Here is a 27550-nt window from a genome sequence, read left to right on the forward strand (position 1 = left end):
TGTCACTAAAACAAATTCCTAGTATGTGTAAACATACCTGGCAATCAAGCTCATTCTGATTCTGATTCTGATATGGTACTTTAAAGTGTCCTAATATTGTGTTGGAGTCCCGTACAACAGTTTTAAATGCATCTAAGGTCAGAAAGCATGTAATTTTCTCAGAATATACATTTAACATTAGAATCATAAGATCTGTCGACTCTTTCTTTTGAGAGACAATCTTTCTCTTTTCTAACTGACCATACTTATGATTTTCCTAAAAATGATGAATAAAATGAAGAATCCCATAGATTTACACTGACAGAATGTTCAAATGAGCCAAGACTGTTTAAACTTAAACTGTCAAAACTCCCCAAATCCCTTGAGAATCAGTCAAGCTTCCGTTCTATGTACCATTTAATAATCCATTGAGACTCAAGCTGCATTCAAGTCCTCCTGGGATGTTCGTACTTACAAGTTGACAATTCATCATTGCGTTCAAGTCACTTTGGACGGAACAAGATGGCGATTTACCTTTCCTTCATAAAATTCAACAATTTTTTGTAAACTCTACATTTACAAAACGACGAATAAAGAATGTGTTTTTGCTTTTAAGTGTTTTTTTTATTTTATTTATGAAGGTGATGTAAACTGAATCATATATATATATATATATATATATATATATACACACACACACACACACACACACACACACACACACACACACTTACTTATATAATATTTTGTGTATGTAACATATAGATTTTTTTGTACGTTACAAAAAAATAATCACTTTATATAGTGTTTGGCTGTGTCCGTTTTCTGACTCACACGCCCCCAACTCGGAAACTCTGGGCTTAAAGAAAATTTAGAGTAGTAACATGCTAATGATGCTAGAATCATGCTGACAAAATGCTAGTAACATGCTAATCATGTTAGAAATTGCTAGTATGCTAGTATCTTGTTAATCATGCTGACAACATGCTAGTAACTTGCTAATCATGCTAGAATAATGCTAACAACACGCTAGCAACTTGCTAATCATGTTAGAATAATGCTAACAACACGCTAGCAACTTGCTAATCATGCTAACAACATGTTAGTAACATGTTAATCATGCTATAAATATGGTAACAACATCTGAGTAACTTGTTAATCATGCTAACAACATGCTAACAATTTGCTAACCATGCTAACAACATGCTAGTAACATGCTAGTAACTTGTAAATCATGTTAAACATGCTAAAAACATGCTAGTAACATGGTAATCGCACTGATCATGATAGAATCACATTAACAACATGCCAGTAACATGCTAATCATGGTAAATAATACTAGCAACATAACTTGCTAATCATATTAGAAACATGCTAGTATCATGCTAGTAACGTGCAAATCATGACAGAATCATGTTAACAACATGCCAGTAACAGGCCAATCATGCTAAAATAATACTAGCAACATGCTAATCATGTTAGAAACATGTTAGTAACATGTTAACAACATGCTATCTATCTATCTGACACTGTATTGCCTTCAAAACATTCAAGCTTTAAGCTTTAAAACTACTTTAAACTTCAATCTATGTCAGACTGAAAACCATCATACTTTTAAAACTCTCAAGCCAAGTTCAAAGTTTGTCTTGACAAACTTTTTAATTTAGATTATTATGCACTTTTTTGATTAAGAACTTTGTTGACTGTTTACATTGAAGGATAGCTTCGTTACAAACTGCAAAACAATTTTTTAAAAACTTTTCGAAACCCATATGTCCTGCTCTTTAAGCAGAATTTTTTTTTCAACACTGATAGGAACCTTTATTAAATTCTAAAAATATTTCCAAGTGATAATATAATATCATATAATATAGGATTTCCAGAGCCTCCACTTCCTGAAAATACGCAAATGTCAACCAATCAGATTATAACTGCAGATTTCAGCCCGCTCCTGCCAAAAACCAGCACTCCCCCCGTAAACTCCCGAGCGCGAGCGAGAACACGGTCATGTGGAACACGACGACTCTGACTTTTTGACCTTCTGTTCGGGCTGTGCAAAGAACAGAGGACGTTGTTCTGTTAATGGCCCAGCGTCTTAATGTTCTGTTCCTTCAGACATGTTCAGTGACTACTCAAAGGCAACAATCAAACCATTATCCCTCCATCTGCAGATAAGAGACAAACAGAGCGAGACACACACAGGTGGAGAGTGAGAGAGAACGTGGGTTGAGCTGTCAGTCACTGATTAGCTACTGGATGGGAACCGGGAGGAAATAAGGACAGAGAGACTGAGAAAGAGAGAGAGAGAGAGAGAGAGAGAGAGAAGCATCAATGACCTTTCAGCAGCAGCTTTTACTCTTCCACTGAGAAAGAGAGAGCTCACTCCATCCATTATTGAATTCCTGAATCAGCTTCCCTGAATAATGGCACTCCGGTTGAAAGGATCTAGAAGTAGGTTCACTTCCTCTGTCTCTCGCTCTCTCTTTCTCATCCCCCCGGCGCTCTTCCTTTCCATCCCTTTCAGCACGCTGGAGACTGAAAATGCCACGAGTGCCTCTGGCTATTCCTAATCACAGAAAATCACTCACCTCTGTCTTTGTCACCGTGACCCGAGCGCTGTCACGGGCTTTGGGTGGCAGCTCTTCCACGAGCCGCTGTGATCAATATTTCAGCCGCAGACCGAGGCCTTCTGCATGGGAGAGCCGTTCCTGCCTCCTGACGGATGGGAGCTCCGGGGGCCGTGGAGCGCGGGGGATGTGGGAGAGGTAATATTTAGACAGATCACAATGGTCCACCTGCAAATAGGGTTGTGGATGAGAGTAAACCAAGCGGAAAGACAGAGAGATGGAGAGTGACAGGAAAAAGAAAGTAGGATTGGGGGGAAAAAGTAAGACTGGAATCTAAAATCAAGCAGCTGTGTTATACTGTTAACATGGTAACAAATAAAGGATGCACAACAAAGTGCCTTACTGTGATTGTAAAACACATTTGAGTTCCTACACGCTAAAACGATTAAAAGAACACTTTCAAATGTTAAAACTTTATTATAATGTATGTTAATTAGATTGTGTAATTTTTTATTACTTTTAGCTATATGTGAGCCTACACCACAAAACCAGTCATAAATATGTTTGTAGCAATAGCCAACAATACATTGCATTGGTCAAAATTATCCATTTTGCTTTCATGCCAGAAATCATTAGGATATTAAGATCATGTTCCATTAAACTATTTTGTAAATATCCTACCATAAATATATCAAAACTTAATTATTGATTAGTAATATGCATTGCTAAGAACTTCATTTGGACAACTTTTTGGACAACAATTTTCTCAATATTTTGATTTCTTTGCATCCTCAGTTTCCAGATTTTCAACAACATGGAGAACATGTACATCCAGATTACATTCATAATGTATCATACTCATACTGTATACTTGTTTTGCGGTTACGGGGTAATTAATTATTTAGAAAATACCTACTTAAGACAGTATGTGATTTTAGAGCCTGGGTAAACAAAACATACAAAATACAACATTTACAGTCAAACCAAAAATTATTCAGACACCAGACATACTTTTTTATATTTTTGTACTAGTAGGTGCAGGACACTATACAGTAGTTAATTTGTGTAAGTGTGCATAGCCAAATAAAAGTAAACTGTGACATATTATACCCCAAAACACCCATACAGTGGACTACTAGTAAAATTGACCAACATTTGGGACCAAAAATTATTCAGACACTTGACTTGACCATGTTTTGCTTTTAAGGAGTAGTTCACTTTCAGAACAAAAATGTACAGATAATGTATTCACTCCCTTGCCATCCAAGATGTTCATGTCTTTCTCTCTTCAATTGTAAATAAATGATGTTTTTTTTTTTTTGAGGAAAACATTTCAGGATTTCTCTCCATATAATGGACTTCTATGGTGCCCCAGAGTTTGAACTTCCAAAATGCTGTTTAAATGCAGCTTCAAATGGCTCTAAATGATCCCAGCCTAGAAAGAAGGGTCTTATCTAGCGATTGATTGATTATTTTCTAAAAACATTTACAACTTATATACTCGTTTAGAGCCCTTTGAAGCTGCATTTTGGAAGTTTAAACTCAGGGGCACCATAGAAGTCCACAGTTTTTTTGCGACTCTACATTATCCTGTCTTGCATATCAAATACATAAATAAAATATGAATTAATTGTATATTGTTACAAAAGATTTTTATTTTATTTTAAATAAATGCTGTTCTTTTTAATGTTTTATTCATCAAATAACCTTGAAAACAAGTACCACAGGTTCCAAAATAGACAGATTACAAAATATAAATCAGCGTATTACACTCTTAAAAGTAAAGGTGCTTCACAATGCATTTTATCATCTACATGGTTCCATAAAGAACCTTTAATATCTGAAGAACCTTTCTGTTTCACAAAAAGTTCTTTGTAGCGAAAGAAGGTCCTTCAGATCATAAAAAGGTAAGAGATGGTTCTTTAAAAAAACCTTTGACTCAATGGGTCTTTGTGGAACCAAAAATGCACCTTAAAGGACCTTTATTTTTAAGAGTACTAAATGAGAAAACTTGGACTATAATATTGATCTGAAAAAGCTACTTCAAAATGAAATCGTTTTTTCCTCTCATCCAAATACGTTGAAAAATCTTGTGTTGCTATAAACAGCAGAGAGGATAATGACGCACATTACTTGCTGAGAAAAAAAAAAGTAGTTATAAATAATAAATGCAATTATTTATTGAGCATGTGTGTTTTTTTCTTTTATTCCACCATTTTATAAAAGCAATACACCATTCAAGGCTGTGCACAAAGTGTTTAGTGGGGTTAGTGCCTAAAAATCTCCATCTTGTTGCATTATTTGGTGACTATGTGTTCGGTTGCGTGCCGTTACCTTCGGTATTCTCCAACGCAGAGCCCCCTAAAGCAGAAAGCTGCTGACATGTAAAGGCCAAACATTTCACATAATTCAAAATGACTCATTTAAAAATCTTCCCTCGTCATTTCTCACGAGGACAGCGTACCGCAGAGGGCCAAAACACTTTCCCTGTCAGTCCGTCAGCGAACTCCCTCTCAGTTCACTCTCTCCACGGACCGACTTGTCACCCAATATCGGAGTGTCTGCGAAATCACCTTTTGTCCTTCGGTTTCTTTCCCGCGCAAGTGTCCCGGCGTTTGACAGGAGGGCTAAAAATAAGCAGCGAACTGCACAATTAGCCGTTACGACGTCCCCCCGAAATTCGCAGCATCCAGGAGTGCCCATCAACACCTTGGACGTAGCGGTCAAATTGAATAATAAATGTTTAATGCGGGTTCGGTCGCAGTCAGTCAACAGTCAACAGACTGTGGCTGTGGGCAGGGAGACGACGAGGTCATTAACCCTGCCATTTGCTTAACAAGCGCTAATTACAGCTGACATTTCCACAGGGCGCTTCCGAGCGTCAGCTGTCTGGACTCATCAAGAGGACACGGTCATTCTTCACATGCACGCTCGCACACACAATAACGAAATTAAAACAGAGTACCAACAGTTTAATAGAATCCAAAAATCAGATATACAGCAGAAAAAACTCCGTTTCCTCTTCTCTTTAAGGCTAGAAGCAGCATGGACTACAAAAGCACTGATTAAGCAAGAACAACCCAATGACTCGAGGAATTTGGCATTTTAGGCAGAGAGGAAAACACAAATAAAAGAGATCTGGCATCAGGACGCACCATGAAGCTGCTAAAGAGACTCATTTGCATTGCAAACCGTGAACACAATCATGAAGCTATGAGCCGCATAAACCAAAGCACTGTTCTTTCACATCGACATTATCATAAAACTGCAAAAAAAAAAAAAAAAAAAAAATCACACTCTCCACAAGTAGAATGACTAATACAGGGAGAAGCACCAATTCTATTTGCAGACCCAAGGCAAATATTTGATCCTAAAATTATAGAGTACATTTTGAATAAATCAAAAAAAAAAAAAAAAAGGCATATCTTTCAAACACAGGCCCGATGGATTGAGCGGATAAACGAATAGAGGAATAATGCCAAGCGGGGAGTCCAAAATGGAGAGAAAGCAGGAAATCCCAGGACAAGTCACTGGAAGGAGACAAACAACTTAAGACGTAGAGGACATGTCTATAAATAGACATGGCGGCCGTACCGGCAGGGCGCTCACTTTTTCTTTTCTTTCTCTGGAAAAAATAAATGAAAACAAAGGGAAAAACATCAAGTGTACCGACCACAGCTGACTCGCTCAAAATCAAAAGAGCAGAACAAAGCAAAAAACTAAACAAAGCAACATGAGTAAGATTCACAATATGATAATACTCATCGTTTGTACCATAGACAGATCAAAACCCTGTGGTTTAATATGTATTTGTGGAAACAAGGTAGGTAATAGATGTAATACAATCAGATGTGTTTGAGAAAATCTACTTCTTTTAAAAAAAAAAAACATTCATGATGAAAGATGCCCAGAAGAGTTAAAGTCAACATGAAACGGCATTTGCAACTGGTTTAAGTGGAACAGAATATTGCAGAACAAAATGCAAGTTTGATTTTAATATTTCATATGTCATCCATTAGGAATTGATTGGAAGATGGAAGTGAATGTTGAGTACTGTAGAAAGAAAGAATGGATTGTCTTGCAGAATCTTATCCTCCTTCCACAAAGCTATTCTATTGGCTGAGACTGATTTATGGGTGTTCTAATAGAAATGCTTTTTTCAGAAACATTTTTAAAGAAATTATTACTTTTATGCAGCAAGGATGCATTCATTTGATTTAAAAGTGACAGTAAAGACCTTATGATGTTACAAAATCTGTATTAAATGAATGCCGTTCTTTTGGACTTTCCATTCATCACAGGTTTCTATTACAAAAATGATGAGAAATGTTTCTTAAACAGCAAATCAACATATTAGTATGATTTCTGAAAGATCATGTGACACTGAAGGAATAAATTACATTTTCAAATATATACCTATAGAAAATAGTTATTTAAAATTGTAATATTATTTCAGAATATTACTACATTTTTGATCAAATAAATGCAGCCTTGGTGAGCATAAGAAACCTCTTTCAAAAACACTGTAAAACTTACTGTGCCCAAACTTTTGAATGCTAGTGTATGATAGTTCTTGATCTTTTTTCTATTTTAAATTAAACATCACCTTAAATTAGGTTCAGTTAAATATTTTCCTTTCAATTAGTCTTTAGTTAGGAGACTAACAGCTTGGCACAGCATTAAATGGGATACTGGATGCAAAATTCACTTTTACATAATGTTTGCATATAAATATGTATAGCAGCGTGTAGACACAACCACCCTACAATGATAAAAATCAATTTATTCTTGTTTTTAATCCTCCCAAAACCTAAACAGTCTCAATTATCAAGCCGTTTTGATTTTCTGAGCAGTATGATGTCATATTGCTCAAGCTCCGCCCATAAGCGCTGATTGACGGTCCCATATTAGCATATTTCCACCATCAGTCTTAATTTTCTCCCAACATCAGAGCCACTTAGGGTGCAGTTGATTAGTTTTGTTTTTGCACTGAAATGGGTCGCTGTGAACAGAGCTGTTTTTGGTAAAAAAGGAATTTTAATTAAACTATGCTGCAGACATTTCATGAAGACCATAAAGAATCATACAAACTTGTGGAAAATGGATATCTGATAACTCCTTTAACTGCTTATGAAAAGCTAGTGCAAGATATAAGTTGTCTACTTTTGATGAGGCATTGAGAAAGGGGGATAAGTCTGCACAAAACCAACATTTTGAGAGCCGGACATTGCGGGTGATGGTCAAATTCATCCCTAAAAGCATCTTACTGGTTAACATTATCAAATAGCCTACATGAAATAAAGGGTTAGTTCACCCAAAAATGCAAATTAGCTCATTATTTACTCACCCTCAAGCCATCCTAGGCGTATATGACTTCCTTCTATCAGACAAATCCAATCAGAGTTATATTAAAAATGTCCTGGCTTGTTAAAGCTTTATCATGGCAATAGCTGGATGTTTCTCTTCAACAGGTCAAAACAAGTCCAATACAGTGCATCCATCCATAAAAAAAGTGTTGCCTCCGGGGTGAATAAAGGCCTTTTTGTGAGAAAAATATCCACATTCAAAACTAATAATCACTCCTCTTTGTCTTATATCGAAATCCTCCTACATCCTTCTTTACAAATCGTCATTTTGTACTTGTAATTCATGACTGTTGTTTTGATATCTTAAGACTTCTAAGCGTCTTACATCATCCGTCCACATGCTGTGATTATAACATTTTAAATATGAATATTTTTCTCACAAAAGCACGATTCGCAACAGAAGGCCTTTATTAACCCCCTGGAGCCGTGTAAGGCACTTTTTATTATGGGCTTTTTTATTATGAGCTTTATTGGACTTCTATTGACGTGTTGAAGAGAAGCACATGCCTATTGCCAGGATAAAGCTAGAAAGAGCCAGGACATTTTTTAATATACTGTAACTCTGTTTAGACTCGTCTGAAAGAAGGAAGTCATATACACCTAGGACTGCTTGAGGATGAGTAACTAATGGGCTAATTTTCATTTTTGGGTGAACTAACCCTTTAATGGAAAAGTGGTTTCAGAATCAGAAGATTATTGTGTGCAGCAATGTGCATTAATAAAGCAAATGGCATCCATTTTGATTTCATGTTGACTTGAACAAGATTCATTAATACAATCAATTCAGACATTCACGACATTCAAAAGACTAAAACTGGGAGCTCATCTGTAAGTTCACTCAACGTGTATCATGAATAATTACTGCTCCGTCACCTCACAGGGTCAGCCATCTCAACCCTCGACAATAAGTCACCCCTTCATTAGCGTACGTTAAAAGGGTGACGAGCAAACTAATTATCTCTGGAGTGAATATGAGCTCATTAAATTATGCAAAGCCATAAAGACATACACTGCGCGAGAAAAAATACATTCCAGTTCATTTCAAAAAATAAGAGTGCAGCACCGCAAACGCTTCATCAAAAATAGATTGTAACGGCGAGACCGTGTGGCGCAGGTGGTTTCAAATGTCACTGACGGATGAATAAGGACAGCGAGCTGACAAAACGTACATTATTCAAGCGTTTAACATCAGCAAACTCCACGGCGCTGAGCTTGAAGTTCAACGGCATCACTTTTAACTGATTCTGACACCTCCGTCTAATCAATACACTCCGCTTGCTTCAATAATTAAAGCAGAAAGACACTTATTTAATTTATTATTCAGATTATCCATGCAGGGTTTTGGTCCAAGTTATACGAAATGATTAGAGGTTTTAATGAAAACATTCGCTTTACACGCCGATTTAGAAAGATCACGTTCAGAAGGATTCACTAGGTGAACAATTAATCACCAATCAAAATGTATCAGCCTGGAGTTAATAAATACACCGAAAGGTGAAACGAGGGTTCAAAGGGAAAAGGGAGATAATCAGATCATCTACATCTGATTAGCATAAACATCTGCATAATTCGGTTGCCCTGGGAGATCCAATGGACCTGCGAATGCCTTTTCACAGTGGTTTGAGATTTCATCTGCCATTCTCCGGCAGCATTTAAGATTATGATTTGCGCCGTGTCTGTCGCCCGTCCACGCTTCAGTGAAAACCAAAACCCTTCAGTCCGTCTTTAAATCAGTAGTTTCCTTTCAACACGACCTCATATCAAACTGATTCATTCTTTATAAAGCCACATTAATATTTCACCGCAGTTTTTGCTGAAACGTCACCTCAGTAGTAGTCAAATGCTAATACTAAAGCTCTAAAAGTACTAATTTCCCAAGAAACAATTGTGCAAGAGCTTCATATCACGCATACAAAGCCACTTTTTCAAGGATTGTTCAAATTCACAGTCTTGCGATTCTAGAAAACGTAAAAACCCCAAAACAAAACCCAAACACATCGCTCAGGCGGTTGCATATTGATCCTTGGAATCCGTAACGCTCTTGAGAAATGACCCTTTACGGCTGTCGTAGTTTCATGTATTGCAGAGCTTCAATAACGCAGAGTGATTACGGATGGGAATCGACCCGTGTACCTGCGGTACAATCGATGTGGCAATGAGCAAAGGGGCAGAGGAGATCAAATTATGGTCTAATAACACAAAACACGAGAGCGTCGGCAAGGGGGAACAAAAAAAAAAAAAACTGAAGATCTGCCACATGATGGTTTCTCCACATCTGAGGTAACAAATAGAGGGAAGTCTAGAATGCCACGTCCTTCTGTTTTTAGTTTGATACGCTCACATATATGCTTTCTTTTCCTCGGCTCTCAGCATCTCACTGTCAGTTATCTTCTGAAGTCATCTGCAGGCAAATTGAACTGTCAGCCATCGAGATCTCTGGGAGGTTTTTTCCAAAATATCCGTTTTGTCTGCGGTTGCCTACGCCGTCTCGTTCTTGATCGTGAATTGTAACAGACGATGACACAAATTTGACGTCATTGGAGAAAATTGGGCAGCTCTATTGCCGCTGTGTCAGATTAAACCGAGCGAAGAAGTGCCATTTGGACTGATCCCGGTGTTAGGTCAGATCATCGTCTGGGTTTCGCAGGGTCCGGTTGCGGGTTCTCATCTCTTGTAGTGGCTTGGAGCGTCAGCGAACATGTATTTGAGTCTGTAGGCCTCCGCCAGGAGTAAACCCACCTCTTCGTTGCCCCAGTGTATTGTGGGAAGGTTCTGCAGGAGCATTAGAAGGCTCTGGAAAGACATAAAAACACCATTCAAAAACTAGATCTTTTATAAAGCTCCGTCAATCAAAAAAATACTGTTTCCTGGCTATTATCTGCTCTGTGAAATGCATTTTTACTGTTCTCAACTGGAAATGCTTGTAATCATGGCATGATTACAATGTTAGGATAATGTGATTCATGATTGGCGCTGCTCTTAGGTCGCTGCTTGTGTGTTTCACTCGTGCGTGTGGGCTTTCCACCACCTACAGCTGCTATAAGTGCACAAGAGCAGATCTATCGTAATCAGCTTCACTCTGTGTAAGATCAGATCTCGGGTTCTTCGGTCTGGGAGTTTTAGTGCAGTGGCATGAAGCTGAAAATCATTGATTTTCAAGCTGCTAAGCAGAGCGCCTTTAAGCTTCGGGTTAAAAAATGGTGCTCATCATAAAAGCCTATATGAAGAGTTTGGTTCCAAAACATGAAAAAACCTAAACAAAAATCAGTATTGTATCTGGTCGGTATTGAAAAGTAAATTTTTAATTTTACACAAAATACGTTATCCGTCATGTTATTCTGTTATGTTTTCTCCTTATTTTTCCAAACCACGACAAACGCCATATACTATATAGGGTATATACTTAGAAATACTTAACACTTTCCACTAGTCTGAAAAAACATTTGAAACACCAAAAAGGCCAAAATCTCTAACTTGACAGATGCATGAAAAAAGTTTTTGCCTGCAGTGTCTCCCCTTAATACAAGACGTTAATATTAATATTACTATAACACTATTGCCAGATTTTGCTCTATTTTGTTGTGAAAAATATTTTGAAAGAAAGTCACAATTGAGCCACTGCACATCTCCATTTAACACAACAGTGTTTCATTTATCAATGAATGTGTTTTAAACTAATCTAGAGAGTCAATGAGTCAATTTCCCATTCATAAAGACAGTCACTTGCTTTACTCCTGAATGCATCAGCCGTTCGAACGAATCAAACGAATGATATGATTCAGTAATAAAAATCTGTGACTTGTCGCCACCAACTGGCAGTTTTAGTTTCATTTTCAGTATCTTTTCAGTTATTTAAATCATTTAATATATCTATATTCAAAATTTGATATTTAAAACATTAATCTCAACATGAATTTATGAATTTGATTGCACACGTCTCCGCTGAGCCTCATTAAACATAAAAATACACCTACAAGCCACCTCTGTAGTACAAATTAATTTGTTAATACTGATTTCATTTGACATGCTTATTCTTATTCTGTTTTAATTAGAAATGTTAAAATATAATGTTTTTAAAATGTCACATAAATGACATACTTACAATTAAGTTAGAAAAATGGCATTAAAAAGATAAAAACTAAATTCCCATTTAATTCACTATAAGGAGTCAAATATCACCTCGTAATGGGAAGGATTATTTTTTATCAGATTTTTTGAAAATTTCTCGCTCCTAAAATTTTTACTGTGCTCCTAATTTTTTTTTAGAAAAAGAAAAGCAAGCGTAGAGCCCTGATGGATTTATAGCATTTTAGGGGTAAAAAAAAAATCTGTTTTTATAACTAATATTTGAAAATCAAAATCTGGATTTGATTTTTTTATGTTATTATAACCTAGAGATGCTATGTGAAAGTTTGAAACAGAAAATAGTGTTTTTTATCTTGCCACTTTCTTGGTAAAGAAAACACATTTTTACTCAAATTAATCAAAATGGATTTATAGCATTTTGGAACCAAACTCTTCATATGTAGAGAGAAAAAAAGAAAAGAGAGAGAGAGAGAGAGAGAGAGAGAGAGAGAGAGAGAGAGAGAGAGAGAGAGAGAGAGAGAGAGAGAGAGAGAGAGAATAGTCTGGCATTATATCACGTGTGTGCATTGAACTTCGGAGCTTTTTAACGCTATTAAAATTTAGTTAAAACCTTTACGGCATTAACCTAATTCTACATGACAATGGTTTGTGTGATTTATACGCGGCATCTGAATCGTAAAAAAGCACAGGTGTCTTTGTTCTCAAGAACAACAATCCTGTAAACAGAAGCTCATTTATCTGTAAATAATGGAGAAACACATCGGTGGCGGCTAATTTATTTGTAAATCGAATCCAGATGGGACATTTGCACTCTTTGGATGCTGTAAATTAATTACTATCAAAGCTCAACAAGTCTGAATTATCACCCACAAATGAAACCCACTGTCAACATGCTATTTTATGTGTGCTTAAAGCACAAGAAGATTGTAGCAGAATCAAATTCACTGAAAAAAAAACATAATTCTTTAAAAAAATATACATATATACACTGCCGTTCAAAGTGTTTAATGTTTGTTTTTGTTTTTTTAAGTTTCTTATGCTCATCAAGGCTACATTTATTTGACCAAAAATATAGAAAAAAAATGTAATACTGTGAAATATAATTACAATTTAAAAGAAATGTTTTCTATGTAAATTTTTTAAAATGTAATTTATTCCTGTGATCCAAAGCTGAATTTTCAGCATCATTACTCCAGTCTTCAGTGTCACACGATCCTTCAAAAATCATTCTAATATGCTGATTTATAATCAATGTTAAAAACAGTTGTGCTGCTTAATATTTTGTTGGAACGTGTTACTTTTTTCAGGATTCTTTAATAAATATAAAGTCAATAAAAAACAACATTCATTTAAAGTAATAATCTTTTGTAACAATATAAACTAACATTTATAAATTTGTGGTCAGTAATTTTTATTCTTTCTTTTTCCGAATGAAATTAATACTTTTATTCACCAAGAATGTTTTAAATTGATAAAAAGTGATGGCAAAGACTTACATAGTTAGAAAACATTTCTATTTTGAACAAATGCTGTTTTTTTTTTTTTGTTTTTTTTACTTTTTATTCATGGAAGAATCCTGAAAAAAATAATCACATTTTCCAAAAAATATTAAGCAGCACAACTGTTTCCAACATAGATAATAAAAGAAATAATCAGCATATTAGAAGGATTTCAGAAGGATCATGTGATACTGAAGACTAGAGTAATGATGCTGAAAATTCAGCTTTGCATCACAGGAATAAATTATATTTTAATATATTAAAATAGAAACCCCTTTTTTTAAACTGTAATAATATTTCACAATATTAATATCAATATTGTGCATAAGAGAAAAAATATTTTGAATGGGAGTGTATATATAAACTATAAAATAAATGTATATATACTGAGACTACAATGAAATTTGGGATGCAAAATCTAATTTAAATCTGAGAGGGAAAAAATCCTAAAAAATTTTGAAAATTAAAATAAAATATGATATGACAAAATATTTAATAATAAAAATCTTTAAATATTTAATAAAATATTATTTTAATTATCTTAAAAATATTTAGTAATAATAATATAATGTAATAAAATACTACAAATTTGTTACATAGATATTATTTAAAATCAAAAAAGAAAATATGTGATCATGTGAAAATTCATAAAATATAAGACTAAAAATAGTTTTTCTAATAGAAATAAGTTATTGTTGTTGTTGTTATTGTTATATAGTTTTTAAAATCAAATAAAAATACATTTTTATACGTGGTCATGTGAACATGATCATTAGTCCATAGATGTTTGAAGAATTAGTTGACCAAAAAATGAAAAATTAATTACTCTTTCTCATGTCGTTTCAAACCCTTAAGACCCTTGAAACACAAAAGAAGATATTTCGGATGAAATCCGAGAGCTTTCTGACCCTGTACAGACAGCAAAGTAATTACGTTCATAGGCCAGAAAAGTAGAAAGGACATATTTATAATAGTCCATGTGACATCAGTGTAATCAAAAATATCTTAATTTGTGCTCTGAAGATGAACGAAGGTCTTACAGGTTTGGAACAACCTGAGGGTAAGTAATTAATGACAGAATTTTCATTTTCGAGTGAACTCTCTCTTTAAATGTGATTATTTTAACCCACTGACAGCTCGAGTATAAACACATGCTCAAATGGCTGTTCATCAAACCCTTCTCTACTCGACTTGACAATGAGGCAAATAATAAACGAGAGAATCAGAGATGGAGCCGAGGCGTGGAGATCCTTCGAAAGAGAGCGTGAAAGAGCGAGAATGAGGGGGAATAACAGAACGTTCTCGTTTCGCGGGCGCTGAGGTGTGGTGAATCCGCTGGCCTGTGAAATTCGGTTACAGCAGCGGCTGCTCCACTGGAGGGCCAATTACTCCGATAGTCTCGGGGTAAGTGACGGCCGGGACGCTTTCCAGTGATGCATGCATGTGTTGGAAGCGCAGACGGTCACATGTAAACGACACACGCTTCTTCACGGAGCCCGGCGGCCCTCACACACGAGACACGCGGGAGATCGTCGGTACCTGAAAGTCCACCATGGAGAGGATCTCTTTGCGCCATTTGATGAGGAAGGCGGCGCACACGTAGAGGTGGAAATGGGAGAATCCCTCAGACTCCGCCTGGAGATCAAGAGCAGACACAGAGCAGAACACACATGCTTGCATTAGTAAGTAGTCATTAAGCAGATGATTATCCAAAGTGACATACAGCACACTTATTAGAGACTCAACCCTTGGGGTTAAGTGGCTTTCTCAAAGGGCAAAATAATGATCGCTTGAGGTTTGCTCCTTGCAGGGATTGAACCAGCAACCTTCCAGTAACCAGTTTAGACCTTTAAAGCAATAATTCGCCTAAAATCATCATTTGATCACTCTTGTGTTGCTCTAAACCTATATAAGCACATATGGTTAGGTTCCTTTTAAAGCTTTTGTCTTCATAACTGAACTTTTTTTTCCATCACCAGTCATCTTTGGCTTGCTGGTAATTAAGGCATGATGTTTTTTTTTTAAACATTTTCACACATGTTTTCCTTACAACGGCAGTTTATGAAAAAAACAACAACATGAAAGTGTCATTAAAGTATGTACCATATGTCCATGCTATATCTGTATTTTTCTCATTTAATACCATAACTTACTAGACTTTTAGAGAAACAGACTGACATTTAAGTCATTATTCACGACATTTTGAGAACTAATGATATCAAATCTGGTCATTTTTGAATGCTGACATGAACATAAAAGAGATTTGAGAGCTACACGACAAAAAACAAAAACAAAAAAAGATATATAAATATATATGGATTTGAAACCAAAGTAATAAAATTACTAAAACTGAAATAAAATAAAGGCTAAACAGAAATAATTAAAATGATAAAATTACCAATAATTAAAAATATTGATTTTTTTTTTTCAAATAATCTAAATGTAAAATATGAGAAATTGTTATCCATGACTAAATATCCAATTGTTATAAAATTGTTTAAAAAAATTCTTACAATATAATTAAAATTATTAAAAGTAAATTCTAAAAGTCATATATACGTGTATGTGTAGAGGTAAAGTACAAAAATTACTAAAACTGAAAAAAGCTAAACAAATATATAAACTGGCAAAAATGACAAAATGTTCAATTAAATGACAATTAAAATATTCTTTAAATTGTCTTAAAAATAATTAGCAATAATAATAACAAAATACTATGAATTTGCTACTTGTATATGATTATTTAAAACAAAAAGAAAATCTGTGATCATGTAAAATGTCTTACAATATAAGAATAAAAATATTTTCCCAATATATTCCTTTTTTAATCAAATACAAATAAATTTCCAGAAGTGATGTGTGAGTGTATATAGTTAAAGTCGAAGCATTATAATCACTAAAACTGAAATAAAAATAAATTAAAGCCAAATAGAAATTTAAACTGATAAAAATTACAAATGAGAAAATATTTTTAAAAATACTCCTTAAATCATCTTAAAAATAGTTAGCAAGAATAATTATAATAATAAAATATGAATTTGATACTTATAATTAATTTAAAAATCAAAAGAAAATTGCGATCAAGTGAAAAAAATTTTACAATATAAGAACACAAATATGTTTCCTATATTTTTTAAAATAAATTAAAAAGTACATTTCTAGAAGTGATGATGTGTGTGTATAGTTAAAGACAAAATATTAAAATTACTAAAACTGAAAAAAATTAGAGCTAAACATAAATATTTAAACTGATAAAAATGACAAATGACAAAATATTAAAAAAATATTCTTTAAATTATCTTAACAAAAAATATGATTATTATTATTTAAAATAAAATAAAAATCTGTGATCATGTAAAAATTCTTACAAAATATAAAAATAAAAAAATAGTTCCTATATATTTTTTAAAACCAAATAAGAGTAAATCACTAAAGTGTAAAGTGATGTGTGTGTATATAGTTAAAGTCAAAGTACTTAAATGACTAAAACTGAGAAATATAAAGAATAAAGCTAAATAGAAATATTTAAACCGAAAAAATGGCAAAATATTAAAAACATTCTAAAATTATCTTAAAATATTTAGCAATGACAATAATAATAATAATAATAATAATAATAAATAATAATGATAATAATAATAATAATAATAATAAACTATGAATTTGCTATTTCTACAATTATAATTATTTAAAATAAAAAAATTAAGCTAAATATAAATATTTTAACTGATAAAAATTACAAATCAAAAAAATCTTTCAATTATTTAAAAAATATTTCACAATAATAATAAAATACAATGAATTCCCTACTTATACATGATAATTATTATTTAAATTAAAAAAAATCTGTGATCATCTTTTTTAAAGTAAAAAGTAAATTTCTAAAATTAATAAAACTGAAAAAAAAATGTAAAACCAAACAGAAACATTTAAACTGATAAAAATGACAAAAGCACAGAAAATTTTTAAAACTTAATGTAAAATGTAAATGAAAATATGAAGTATAAAACTAAAAGCTAACAGAATAGCTTCTTTTCAGACACAATTACTGTTTACAACTTCTTACAGATATGGTTTTTCCTTTATGTTGCAATATATTTATTGTACTTGCATATCTTGTTTTATATTATGTTTTCAAAATAAGAGAAAGAAACAAATATTAATAAACACTATAAAATGACATAATACTTGAAGAGCACCATTTCTCCCACAAAAGTGACTTTAGAAGAACTGGCATATGGCATATGAGTCATATGAGCCATTTTTATGATGCTTTTTTTGCCTTTTTGGTAAAAACATTGTTAAACATTGTCAGTATGAATGGTTGCTTTATAGCCATAATCTTCAAGAAGATTCTTCCGCCTTTATTGGTTAGAAAAGCAGAGCAAGCACAAGGACATTATGAGGGAAGGGATAAAAGGTATCAGGTCACGGCGCAGGCTGGATTTGAACCCATCTCCCAGAAAAAGCTGGGATATACATTTTGATTTTGTAGGCTTTGCCATGGCTTCGACGACTGCCCATTCCTTTAGCCAGAAATAAAAACAAAGGTTTGCTTCCATCATGAGTAATAAGAGTTTAAAGACAACACGTTTTATTCGTTAAATTATTCAGCTACAGTCGAGCGCCTCCACACAGAACTCCTAATGTAGGTTTACCATCTATCTAATTTATTGGATTGGGAATTAGGTCGTGTTAGTTATTCCCAACGTATCTACAGAAGACACCACCCAACCCGCCTCTCCTCTCCTCATTCGTCCTCCGCTCTCCCCTCTACTTGTGTTGTGTACAGTGTGGTACATTCAGCCACTTGAGAGGCAGCAAGCGGTTATAAATAGCTTTGTTTACTTTGTTTCTGTTGGTCCCTCTTGAAGTGAGAAAAGAGGGGGAAAAGAGGAGGAGAATGAGGAAGGAGGAAAAAGTTGCACAAAGAAATTGCAAGTAACAAGAGCGAATCTAGGAGTTGAGTTTATCGCTTCTCAAATGATGGTCTAGAAGTGGTCTAGAAGTGTTTCTCGCTTGAAGTGTGACAAGTCGCAAGGTTCAAATATTACTTGAAGTAGTCTTCCTGGAAGTAACAACATATTAAAACTGCCAGTAGATATACTGTGCATCAGGAACTAACAATCCGTTTATACTGTGATAAAATAGTAAGAGTGGCACTGCTTAGATATTTCTAGAAGGTAAAAATTAAAATCTTATATGGAAAATAATTACTTAGTTGTAACAGTGTATATAAATTATATACACTATATAAAGTAAATTGTACACATATTGCTGTTCAAAAGTTTGGGATCCGTAAGATTTTTAATGTTTTTTTAAGGAATACTTTTCTGCTCATCAAGGCTGCGTTTATTTGATTAAAAATACAGAAAAAACAGCAATATTGTGAAATATTATTTTAATTTAAAATAAGAGTTTTCTATTTTAATATACTTTCAAATCTAATTTATTTCTGTGATGCAAAGCTTTATTTTTATTAGACATTACTCCAGTCTTCAGTGCTTAATATTTTTTTGGAACCTGTTATACTTTTTCAGGATTCTCTGATGAATAAAAAGTTAAAAAGAACAGCATTTTTTTCAAAATAGAAATCTTTTCTAACAATAAAAAAGTATTTGTTACTTTTTATTAATTTGACACAACCTTGCTGAATAAAAGTATTAATTTCTTTCAAAGAAAGAAAAAAGGAAAAAAATTTACTGACCCCAAATTTTGAATGAGGTGTTTACTGTCACAAAAGTTTTCTATTATAAATAAATGCTGTTCTAATTAACGTTTTATTTATCAAATAATCATAAAAAGTATCACAGTTTCCAAAAAAAACAGCATTACATTTACAACATTGATATTAAATCAGCATATTAGAATGATTTCTGATCATGTGACACTGAAGACTGGAGTAATGATGCTGAAAATTCAGCTTTGCATCACAGGAATAAATTCTATTTTAAAGGCTATTACAATAGAAAACCACCATTTTAAATTGCATTAACATTTCAAAATATTACATTTTTTTCTGTATTTTTAATCAAATAAATGCAGCTTTGATTAGCAAAAAAGTCTCCTTTAAAAAAAAAAAAGTAAAAATCTTACTGATCCCAAGCTTTTGAGCAGCAGTGTATTTATTATATATTTCAAATTTACTGTAAATACAAGAAAATATTGTAAAATATATTTTATATCTCAAAATGCTTGCTACGAATGTGAAAAACACAGAAAATTTAATCCAATCCAGTGTCGAAAGTTTCAGAGGCAGTGTGTAAACATAACTGACACAACATGAGGTCGTATTTATTTTTTAACGTGCAAAAATTGAGAACCAAAAAATACAACAGTATGCAGTCAACAAGATTTAAAAAAAATAATAATAAAAAAACTGTAAAATATACAGTAATATATTATGTATTACAAATTTACTGTAAATACAAGATAAATATTGTAAAATATATCTGTATATTTCAAAATGTTACGGATGCAAAAACCGCAGAAAGTTGAACCCGATCTGAATTTTTTTTTATTTTTATGACAGATGAAGTTTCAGAGGCAGTGTGTAAATGTGATTGACACAATGTGAGGCCGTATTTATTTTTTAATGTGTTAAAATTTTGGACTGTGCAAGGACCTTAACATTTAACAGTCTGCAGTCAGCAAGATATTAAAAAACCAAAACCAAAAATACAGTAAAATATACAGTAATAGTTAATGTATATTATAAATTTACTTTAAATACAAGAAAATTTTGTTAAATATATATTTTTTATCTCAAAATGCTGCTAAGAATGTAAAAAATACAGAAAATTTAACATGATCCAAATTTTTTTTGATAACAGATGAAATTTTCATGGCAGTGTGTAAACGTGAGGTTGTATTTATTTTTTAACGTGCAAAAATTTCTGATGAGAAATTCAACAAATTCAACAGTCTGCAGTCAGCAAGATACAAAAATACAGTAAAATACATAGTAATATATTTATTATATATTACAAATTTACTGTAAATAAAAGAAAATATTTTAAGATATATGTATATTTTAAAATGCTTGCTACAGATGCAAAAAACACAGAAAATTGAATCTGGAATTTCGATCTGATATTTTTTTTTTATGATAGACAAAGTTTCGGAGGCAGTGTGTAAACGTGACTGATATAATGTGAGGCCGTATTTATTTAACGTGTGATAATTATGGATGAAAATTTTGGACATTCAACAGTAAACAGTAACAGTAAATAAATACCGTAATATATTAATGAAATATTACAAATGTATTGTAAATACAAGAAAATATTGTCAAATATATTTTTAGATTTATTTAAATTTAAAACAATTAAAAAAATAATAAAATAAAATAAAAATTATTCTTGTGATGAAAAGTTGAATTTTGAGCATCATTACTCCAGTCTTCAGTGTCACATGATCCTCAAGAAACATTTCTTATTATTTTTAATGTTGAAAACCGTTATGCTGCTTATTATTTTTGTAATAACCATTTTTTTTTAGTTTCCTTTCTTTTTTTTCAGGATTATTTGCAATTTAATGTATCCTTGCTGAATTAAGCTATTAATTTCTTTCCATCAATAACTAAATCAATCAATAAATAATAAAATATATAAAGAACATTACAGACTGAATAGTAATTTGCTGGTTATGATATCGTTTTCCTTTTTAAGTCTAATACTGGACTAAGTATCCCACAAGAACTGTAGTACTGACATGTGTTATGTCATCGCTGCACTATAGTACTGACAAAAGAACTTGTTTGTTTGTAAGGTATAAGAAAAAGACAGAAAGGACTGCTAAAGAGAGAGAAGGGAGACAGGAAGCCTTAGGAGGATTGAAGACTTAGCAAACAAAAGCAGAAGAAAGAAGCGTTCATGATTAAGTCCCCTTTGCTAAGAAGGCATCCGACGCGGGGTTATTCACAGCCAAGCGTTCCCTCCTCCACCTCTCAACAGAGCCCATCTCACTAATGGAGAGGACGTGAGATGCAGATGCTTCAGAACATCAGTCAGACATTAACATGACTTTCCTTTTTGTCTTCACAGCTCTTTCTCTCTCCTTCTTCATTTCTTTCAGCCACATCTCTTTCTTTCTGGCCTGGGCTCTTTGTGCACCTCTAATTGATCTTGCGGAGCGAGTCTTTGTGCCAAACGTGCAATTACAGAAGGGACCTGATAAAGGAGCCCAGGAGAAGTTGAGGCTCTTTTCTCTGCCTTTTTGGACAAAACGCCCTCATCTAATCAACTCGCTCTGGTCCGCCGAACATGCAACATGTGTCTGCTCACTGGATAATGCCAATGAATGTATTCATTAACAATTAATCAGGAACATATTATTCAGTGCTATCAGAAAAGCCCAAAGTGTCATTCGAACAATGGCAGTTTAATACAAAACGACAATAAAAACGAGCTGTAATTAATGCTAGATGGCAACATGAAATCAAATCACGCTTCATCAGTTCATGTTAACAAAATGGGGAAAAAGCTTATGACATCACAATAAGTAATGACTGAGCTCATGAATATTAATCGCATCATGCAGATGTTGATGCATTGCCTGGACTGCCCACTCGTGGAATTTCATTAATATTCATGAGCCAGTTCTGTGCAGATACTCTCAAGTTTTACTGTATAGGCATCCCCCTTGCCAGTGCAGGATAGAGCTACTTTATATTTTACACGACCTTTTACCATTTTGTTTAACATTTTAAACAAATCTGTTCTAACACAAATCTCCAAGGTATATTGATATGGAGATCAGGGCCCATATTCACAAAACATTTTAAGACTAAAAGTAGCTTGCTGGTTTAGGAGAAAATCGTAAAAATAATGGGCGTGTCAATCCTAAATTTAGGACCCCTCATTTTTTGCTCTAAGAGTATTTCACAAAGCGTTTTAGAGCTAAAACTAGCTCTTAAATCAGTGAAATGTTAGGAGTAGTGAGGAGGACTCCTAAATCACTAAGACCAAATCACAAACTGTCCTCCTTGCTGAAAAAAAAAAGCAAATTAATCACAGAAATTCTAATGGTTACCACTACAAATACCATTACAAACATTATAAAAAATTGATTTTTAACCTGTTGTGTGTTTTGGGACATGTTCTATTAGGATTTAGAGGTTTTAACAAGCCACCAAAAGAAGGCGACCAATTACCAGTAGAGACCAACAGGCGCCATTACAGTTACCATTAAAACCAGTACAATTCCCACTATAATTAGCAAAATCATTAAACAATCTGTGATGGTTTCTATTGTTTTTTTTGTTTTTTTTTCAGCAGGGCTAAAATGGTTTAGGAATCCTAATTTTTTGGCTCTAAGAGTATTTCACAAAGCATTTTAGTGCTAAAACTAGCTCCTAAATCTGTGAAATGTTAGGAGTAGTGAGGAGGACTCCTAAATCACTAAGACCAAATCACAAACTGTCCTCCTTGCTGAAAAAAAAAAAGCAAATTAATCACAGAAAGTCTAATGGTTACCACTACAAATACCATTACAAACATTACAAATCATTGATTTTTAACCTGTAGTGTGTTTTGGCAAATGTTCCGTAAGGATTTAGAGGTTTTGGAATCTCTTAAATGCATAATTCAATGATAAAAACTTTAAACGTGCATTTGTCTCAACCTCCTGGCAGAAGAGGATAAGCATTACAATACATTTGTGTTAAGATACTTTCGATTTGATCGCTACTGCAGACAGTAAGTGTTTATACCCAAACTATAAGCTTTTATCCCAGTACTTATGTTATTTAAATGTCTTTAACAAAGAAATAATGATGATTATGTGGTTAAAAAGACTGTTTGTTGCTCTTTCTGGATCAACAGCAGCAAGAATGCAAATCTGAATGTCTTTAACACCTGTTTCACATGGTAAGTGTCAGTGAAGCATGTGAAGCAGTTGTAATAGACACTGCTAAATCATTGCCATTCATGAATAAGATAGCGTGGGTGTTCTTCTTTTAATGAATAATCATGCAGCTCCAATGTAAATACTGCAAAATATTTTGCGAGGATAACGTCACGTTCTTGCGAGACCAGTCAGCACATCGGATCGGATCTCGTCACATCCCTAATATCCGCTAATTGTTTATTTGAAGGACATACACAAGAAGCTGACTATTAACTAAACATATACTTGTTTAATTAGTGACACTTAGCCTGCATTTTAAAATCTTTCTTTGAATTTGGCAACATTTTTATTTTTAAACCTTAAAGCTTAAGACTTCTCTCTATTCCATTTTTCTCAGATGCTTTGTGAATAGGTTTTAAGAGAAAACTCTTAGCTAAAAACTTTTACTGGTATTTATTTATTTTAATATAATATAATATAATATAAACTGCCATCTAAAAGTTTGGGATGTTTTTTCATGGGGTCTTTTTATGCTTTTCAAGGCTGTATTATTGTCAATTTTACACATTCATGCTGAATAAAAGTGTTAATTTCTTTAAAAAAAGTAGTGTATACTGTAACACAGAATTTCTATTTCTGAACACTGTTCTTTTTAGCTTTATATTTACCAAAAAATCCTGAAAAAGTATCACAGGTCCTAAAATATTAAGCAGCACAACAGTTTCTAACACTGATTATAAATCAGGATATTAGAATGATTTCTGAATGATCATGTGACACTGAAGACTGCATAATGATTGAAGCTTTGCATTACAGGAATAAATTATATTTTAAAGTATATTAAAATAGAAAACTGTTATGTTAAATTGCAATAATATTTCACAAAATTAAATTTTTTTCCTGTATTTTTGATCAAATAAATGCAGCCTTGTTGAGCCTAAGAAACCTCTTTAAAAACATTAACTTTTGAACGGCAAGGTAATTTTATGTATAATTTCCCACTGAATATTCTGTTAGATGTTATACTCTGACACACATCGCATTATGCAAGTTAAACGCATTTTGAATGTCCAGGATTTAGGCCCTTTCTAAGAATTTGTTCTGAGGTAAAACATCTAGTCCTTTATTAAACAATTTATCTGCATGTCTCCCTTAGATTTTATCAAATTTGCATACAGTGGTGTGAGTGAAGGAGGCAGGGCAGGTCACAAGAAACAGTTTAAGCGTGGTTTAACCTTGAAAACATACATCATGGCTCAGTTTCTCTCTGTGTGTTAAACTGGCCTCATTGACACACTTCCCGCCTCTACCTCAGCGAGGTGAGGGAATGCCACCTTTCCTGCTCGCCCTGACCCTGACCCTGCTGAGAAAAACGCCTGAGGAAATAAAGAGCAAAAATAAGCTGGAACTGAGAAACAAGAACAGATGGAAAATAACCGAAGGAAATCTGTGCTTGTCAAGCAGAGCTCTAATGTACATTCAGTACTTTTTTCCTCAAAAATGTACAAATATGTAAAAGAAAAATTGTCAAAATAGGTTCAAGCTGTACTTTATGTAAGGGGCTGATGATTTAAAATGCCCATCGATAATGTTTCGCAAGAACATGTCTCAAAACGAACAGAAGCAAATGACATGCAGACAGGCATAATGGTTCAGCGCTCACCATTTCCTTTCTCGGATTGCACTTGTCACCTGACAACTATTCCCCTTCATCCAATAAAACCCACTTTGTGGGAACGGATCCACGTCAAAACGCCATGCATGAGAGATGGAGCGTTAGATAGACGGAGGCAGATGTAAAGGACAAAGAAATGAGCAAGGAGATATATCAAAAGAAAGTCTGAGAGAGGACATGCAGACAGGACACGAAAGGAAATCAGCGGAAGGAAACTCTTCAAAAGAATATTAATGAATGACAGAAATACGAGCACCTTTCGCCATTTTAACAAGAAAAAAAAAAAATGTATGAGCAGCACGGTTTTCAAGGACGTGTCACCCATAACCTCTCAAGCCTTTGAAAAATTATTCGAAGATCAGCCGTCAGTCATGGGAGTCAGCAGTTTTACTGTAAACCACGTAATGGGAGGTGACCCAGGGGTGGAAAAATGCATCAATTAAGAAATGTAATACATTATAATTACCATAACAAAATTAAGGTATAATAACAAAAAAAAAAACCCCAAAAAAACATTATTATGATTCTTAAAATCGTTGTTGTCGTTTTTGTAATTATTGTTTTTATTTATGTACTAATAATCTATTTTAAAACTAATAAACATTATACGTTTTTTTTTTATTGAAACCTTTTTTTATTCAAATTAATTAGTAATTAGCAATTAAAAGTAATTGCAATAGTTTGTCCAATATGACAATACTCTGAATGTAAAGTGTGGCTATATATATATATATATATATATATATATATATATATATATATATAGTATAGCATAAATATGATATAAAGCATAAATATAATAATTAAATATATTATTATAATAATTATAATAATTAAATGAAGCTATAGAAAAATAATTTTAATAATATTAGTAGTAGTAGTATTTGTTAATATTAAATCATATCTCAATGTATTTAATTTTATGTATTTAATATTTAATATATTAAAGTAAAATGTGGTATCAATATTTAAATATGCATAAAAAAAAATATATATATATATAATAGTACAGCATACATATGAATAAATATATTATTAAAATTATTATTAGTAGTAATAATTATTATTATACATATTATTATTATTATTATTATTAAATCACATTTTATGTGTTTTATTCTATGTATTCAATATTTATTAAATTCAATTTAATATTATATTATTCAAAGTAAAATGTGGTATACATATTTAAATATGCATAAATATATATAATAGTATAGCATAAATATATTAATAATAATCATCATCATCAGAAGCTTTAGCATAATAATAATAATAATAATAATAATTATTATTATTATTATTATTATTATTATTGATATTAAATCACATTATGTATTTAATTCTCATAAGATTTACTATTTATCATTATCATCAGAAGCTTTATAATAATATAATAATAATAATAATTATTATTATTATTATAGATATTAAATCACATTTTTATGCATTTAATTCTCTTAAAATATTTTTATAAAAGTAAAATGTGGTATACATATTTAAATATGCATAAATATAATAGTATATAGCATAATAGCATAAATATGAATAAAACTATTACTACTATTATTATTGTTGTTGATGATGATATTAAATCACATTTCTATGTATTCAATATTTAATATTAATCACAGTAAAATGTGGTATGTATACATATGTGTGGTATCTATACATATGTGGTATGTATTATATATGTATACATATATAATAGTATTGCATAAATATGAATAAAGATTATTATTATTATTAACAGATACGAATGATTATTGAAACAACATTAAAATTAAATTAAATATTTATTATTTTGTAATAATACTCGTTTTAGTTAATACTTTTCTTTGTCTTAATTTGCAATTAAGCCTACATTCAAGATTGTACTGTAATATTAATTAATATTCATTAGGTGGTATAATGGTTATGTTCCAAAAAGTTGGGAAAAGCAAACTAACAAGACTTTTTTTGTAGCAACAACAATTACTGCACCCCTGCTTCATTAGAGACGAAATGCGTAGTCAGCATATTTTTGAAAACAATTATGAAGTGCACCAAAGTCACCGAATTGAAAAACAAATTACAAGCACAATTAATTACACTCCCGCTAGAGGATCAGGTTCTGGGCCTGTGACCAAAAGGTTGCAGGTTCAAATCCATCCGTGCACAAGCACCAGTATTTTGGATCATGACACTCAACCCCAGGCTCCTTTGAATAAAATCATCAGATAAAGGATGCACATGTGAAGGCTTTTTCCGACATGTTTTGGCTGGTGTCAATGCAGCAGTACCTGGTAGGTGTCCCACAGGCGAATGGTACAGCGCAGCGGCAGCTCCCGCATCAGCAGATTATTCATCCAGCGGAAAGCAAACTGCAGATACTCCACCTCACACTTCTGAAAGTGCACGTGGACATCCTCTGTGGGCGTAGAGAAGAAAGCACAGGGGGGTTATATCTATTTGCTGGTAGTTTCAGCAAAGCGCTGCACTGGGAGTAGCTTTTGTAAACCATGTACGGACCCCCACTGTTTAAAGAAG

At 32.9% G+C, this 27550-nt stretch overlaps 1 protein-coding gene across 1 annotated transcript in view; it reads right to left on the bottom strand.

Moving 5' to 3' along the window:
• Positions 1-5503: 5503 nt before the first annotated feature.
• tbc1d22b (TBC1 domain family, member 22B) overlaps positions 5504-27550 on the bottom strand; it is an 86203-nt gene continuing 64156 nt past the window's right edge. Inside the window, exons 10-12 of the mRNA XM_073819869.1 lie at positions 27304-27431; positions 15037-15132; positions 5504-10705 (exon numbers count right to left, since the gene is read on the bottom strand). Coding sequence (XP_073675970.1) covers positions 10577-10705; positions 15037-15132; positions 27304-27431 — 353 coding nt within the window. The 3' untranslated portion in view covers positions 5504-10576. The remainder of the gene's footprint in view (positions 10706-15036; positions 15133-27303; positions 27432-27550) is intronic.

This window comes from Garra rufa, chromosome 15 (genome assembly GCF_049309525.1).
Source record: "Garra rufa chromosome 15, GarRuf1.0, whole genome shotgun sequence".
In the NCBI taxonomy this organism is placed as follows: Eukaryota; Metazoa; Chordata; class Actinopteri; order Cypriniformes; family Cyprinidae; genus Garra; species Garra rufa.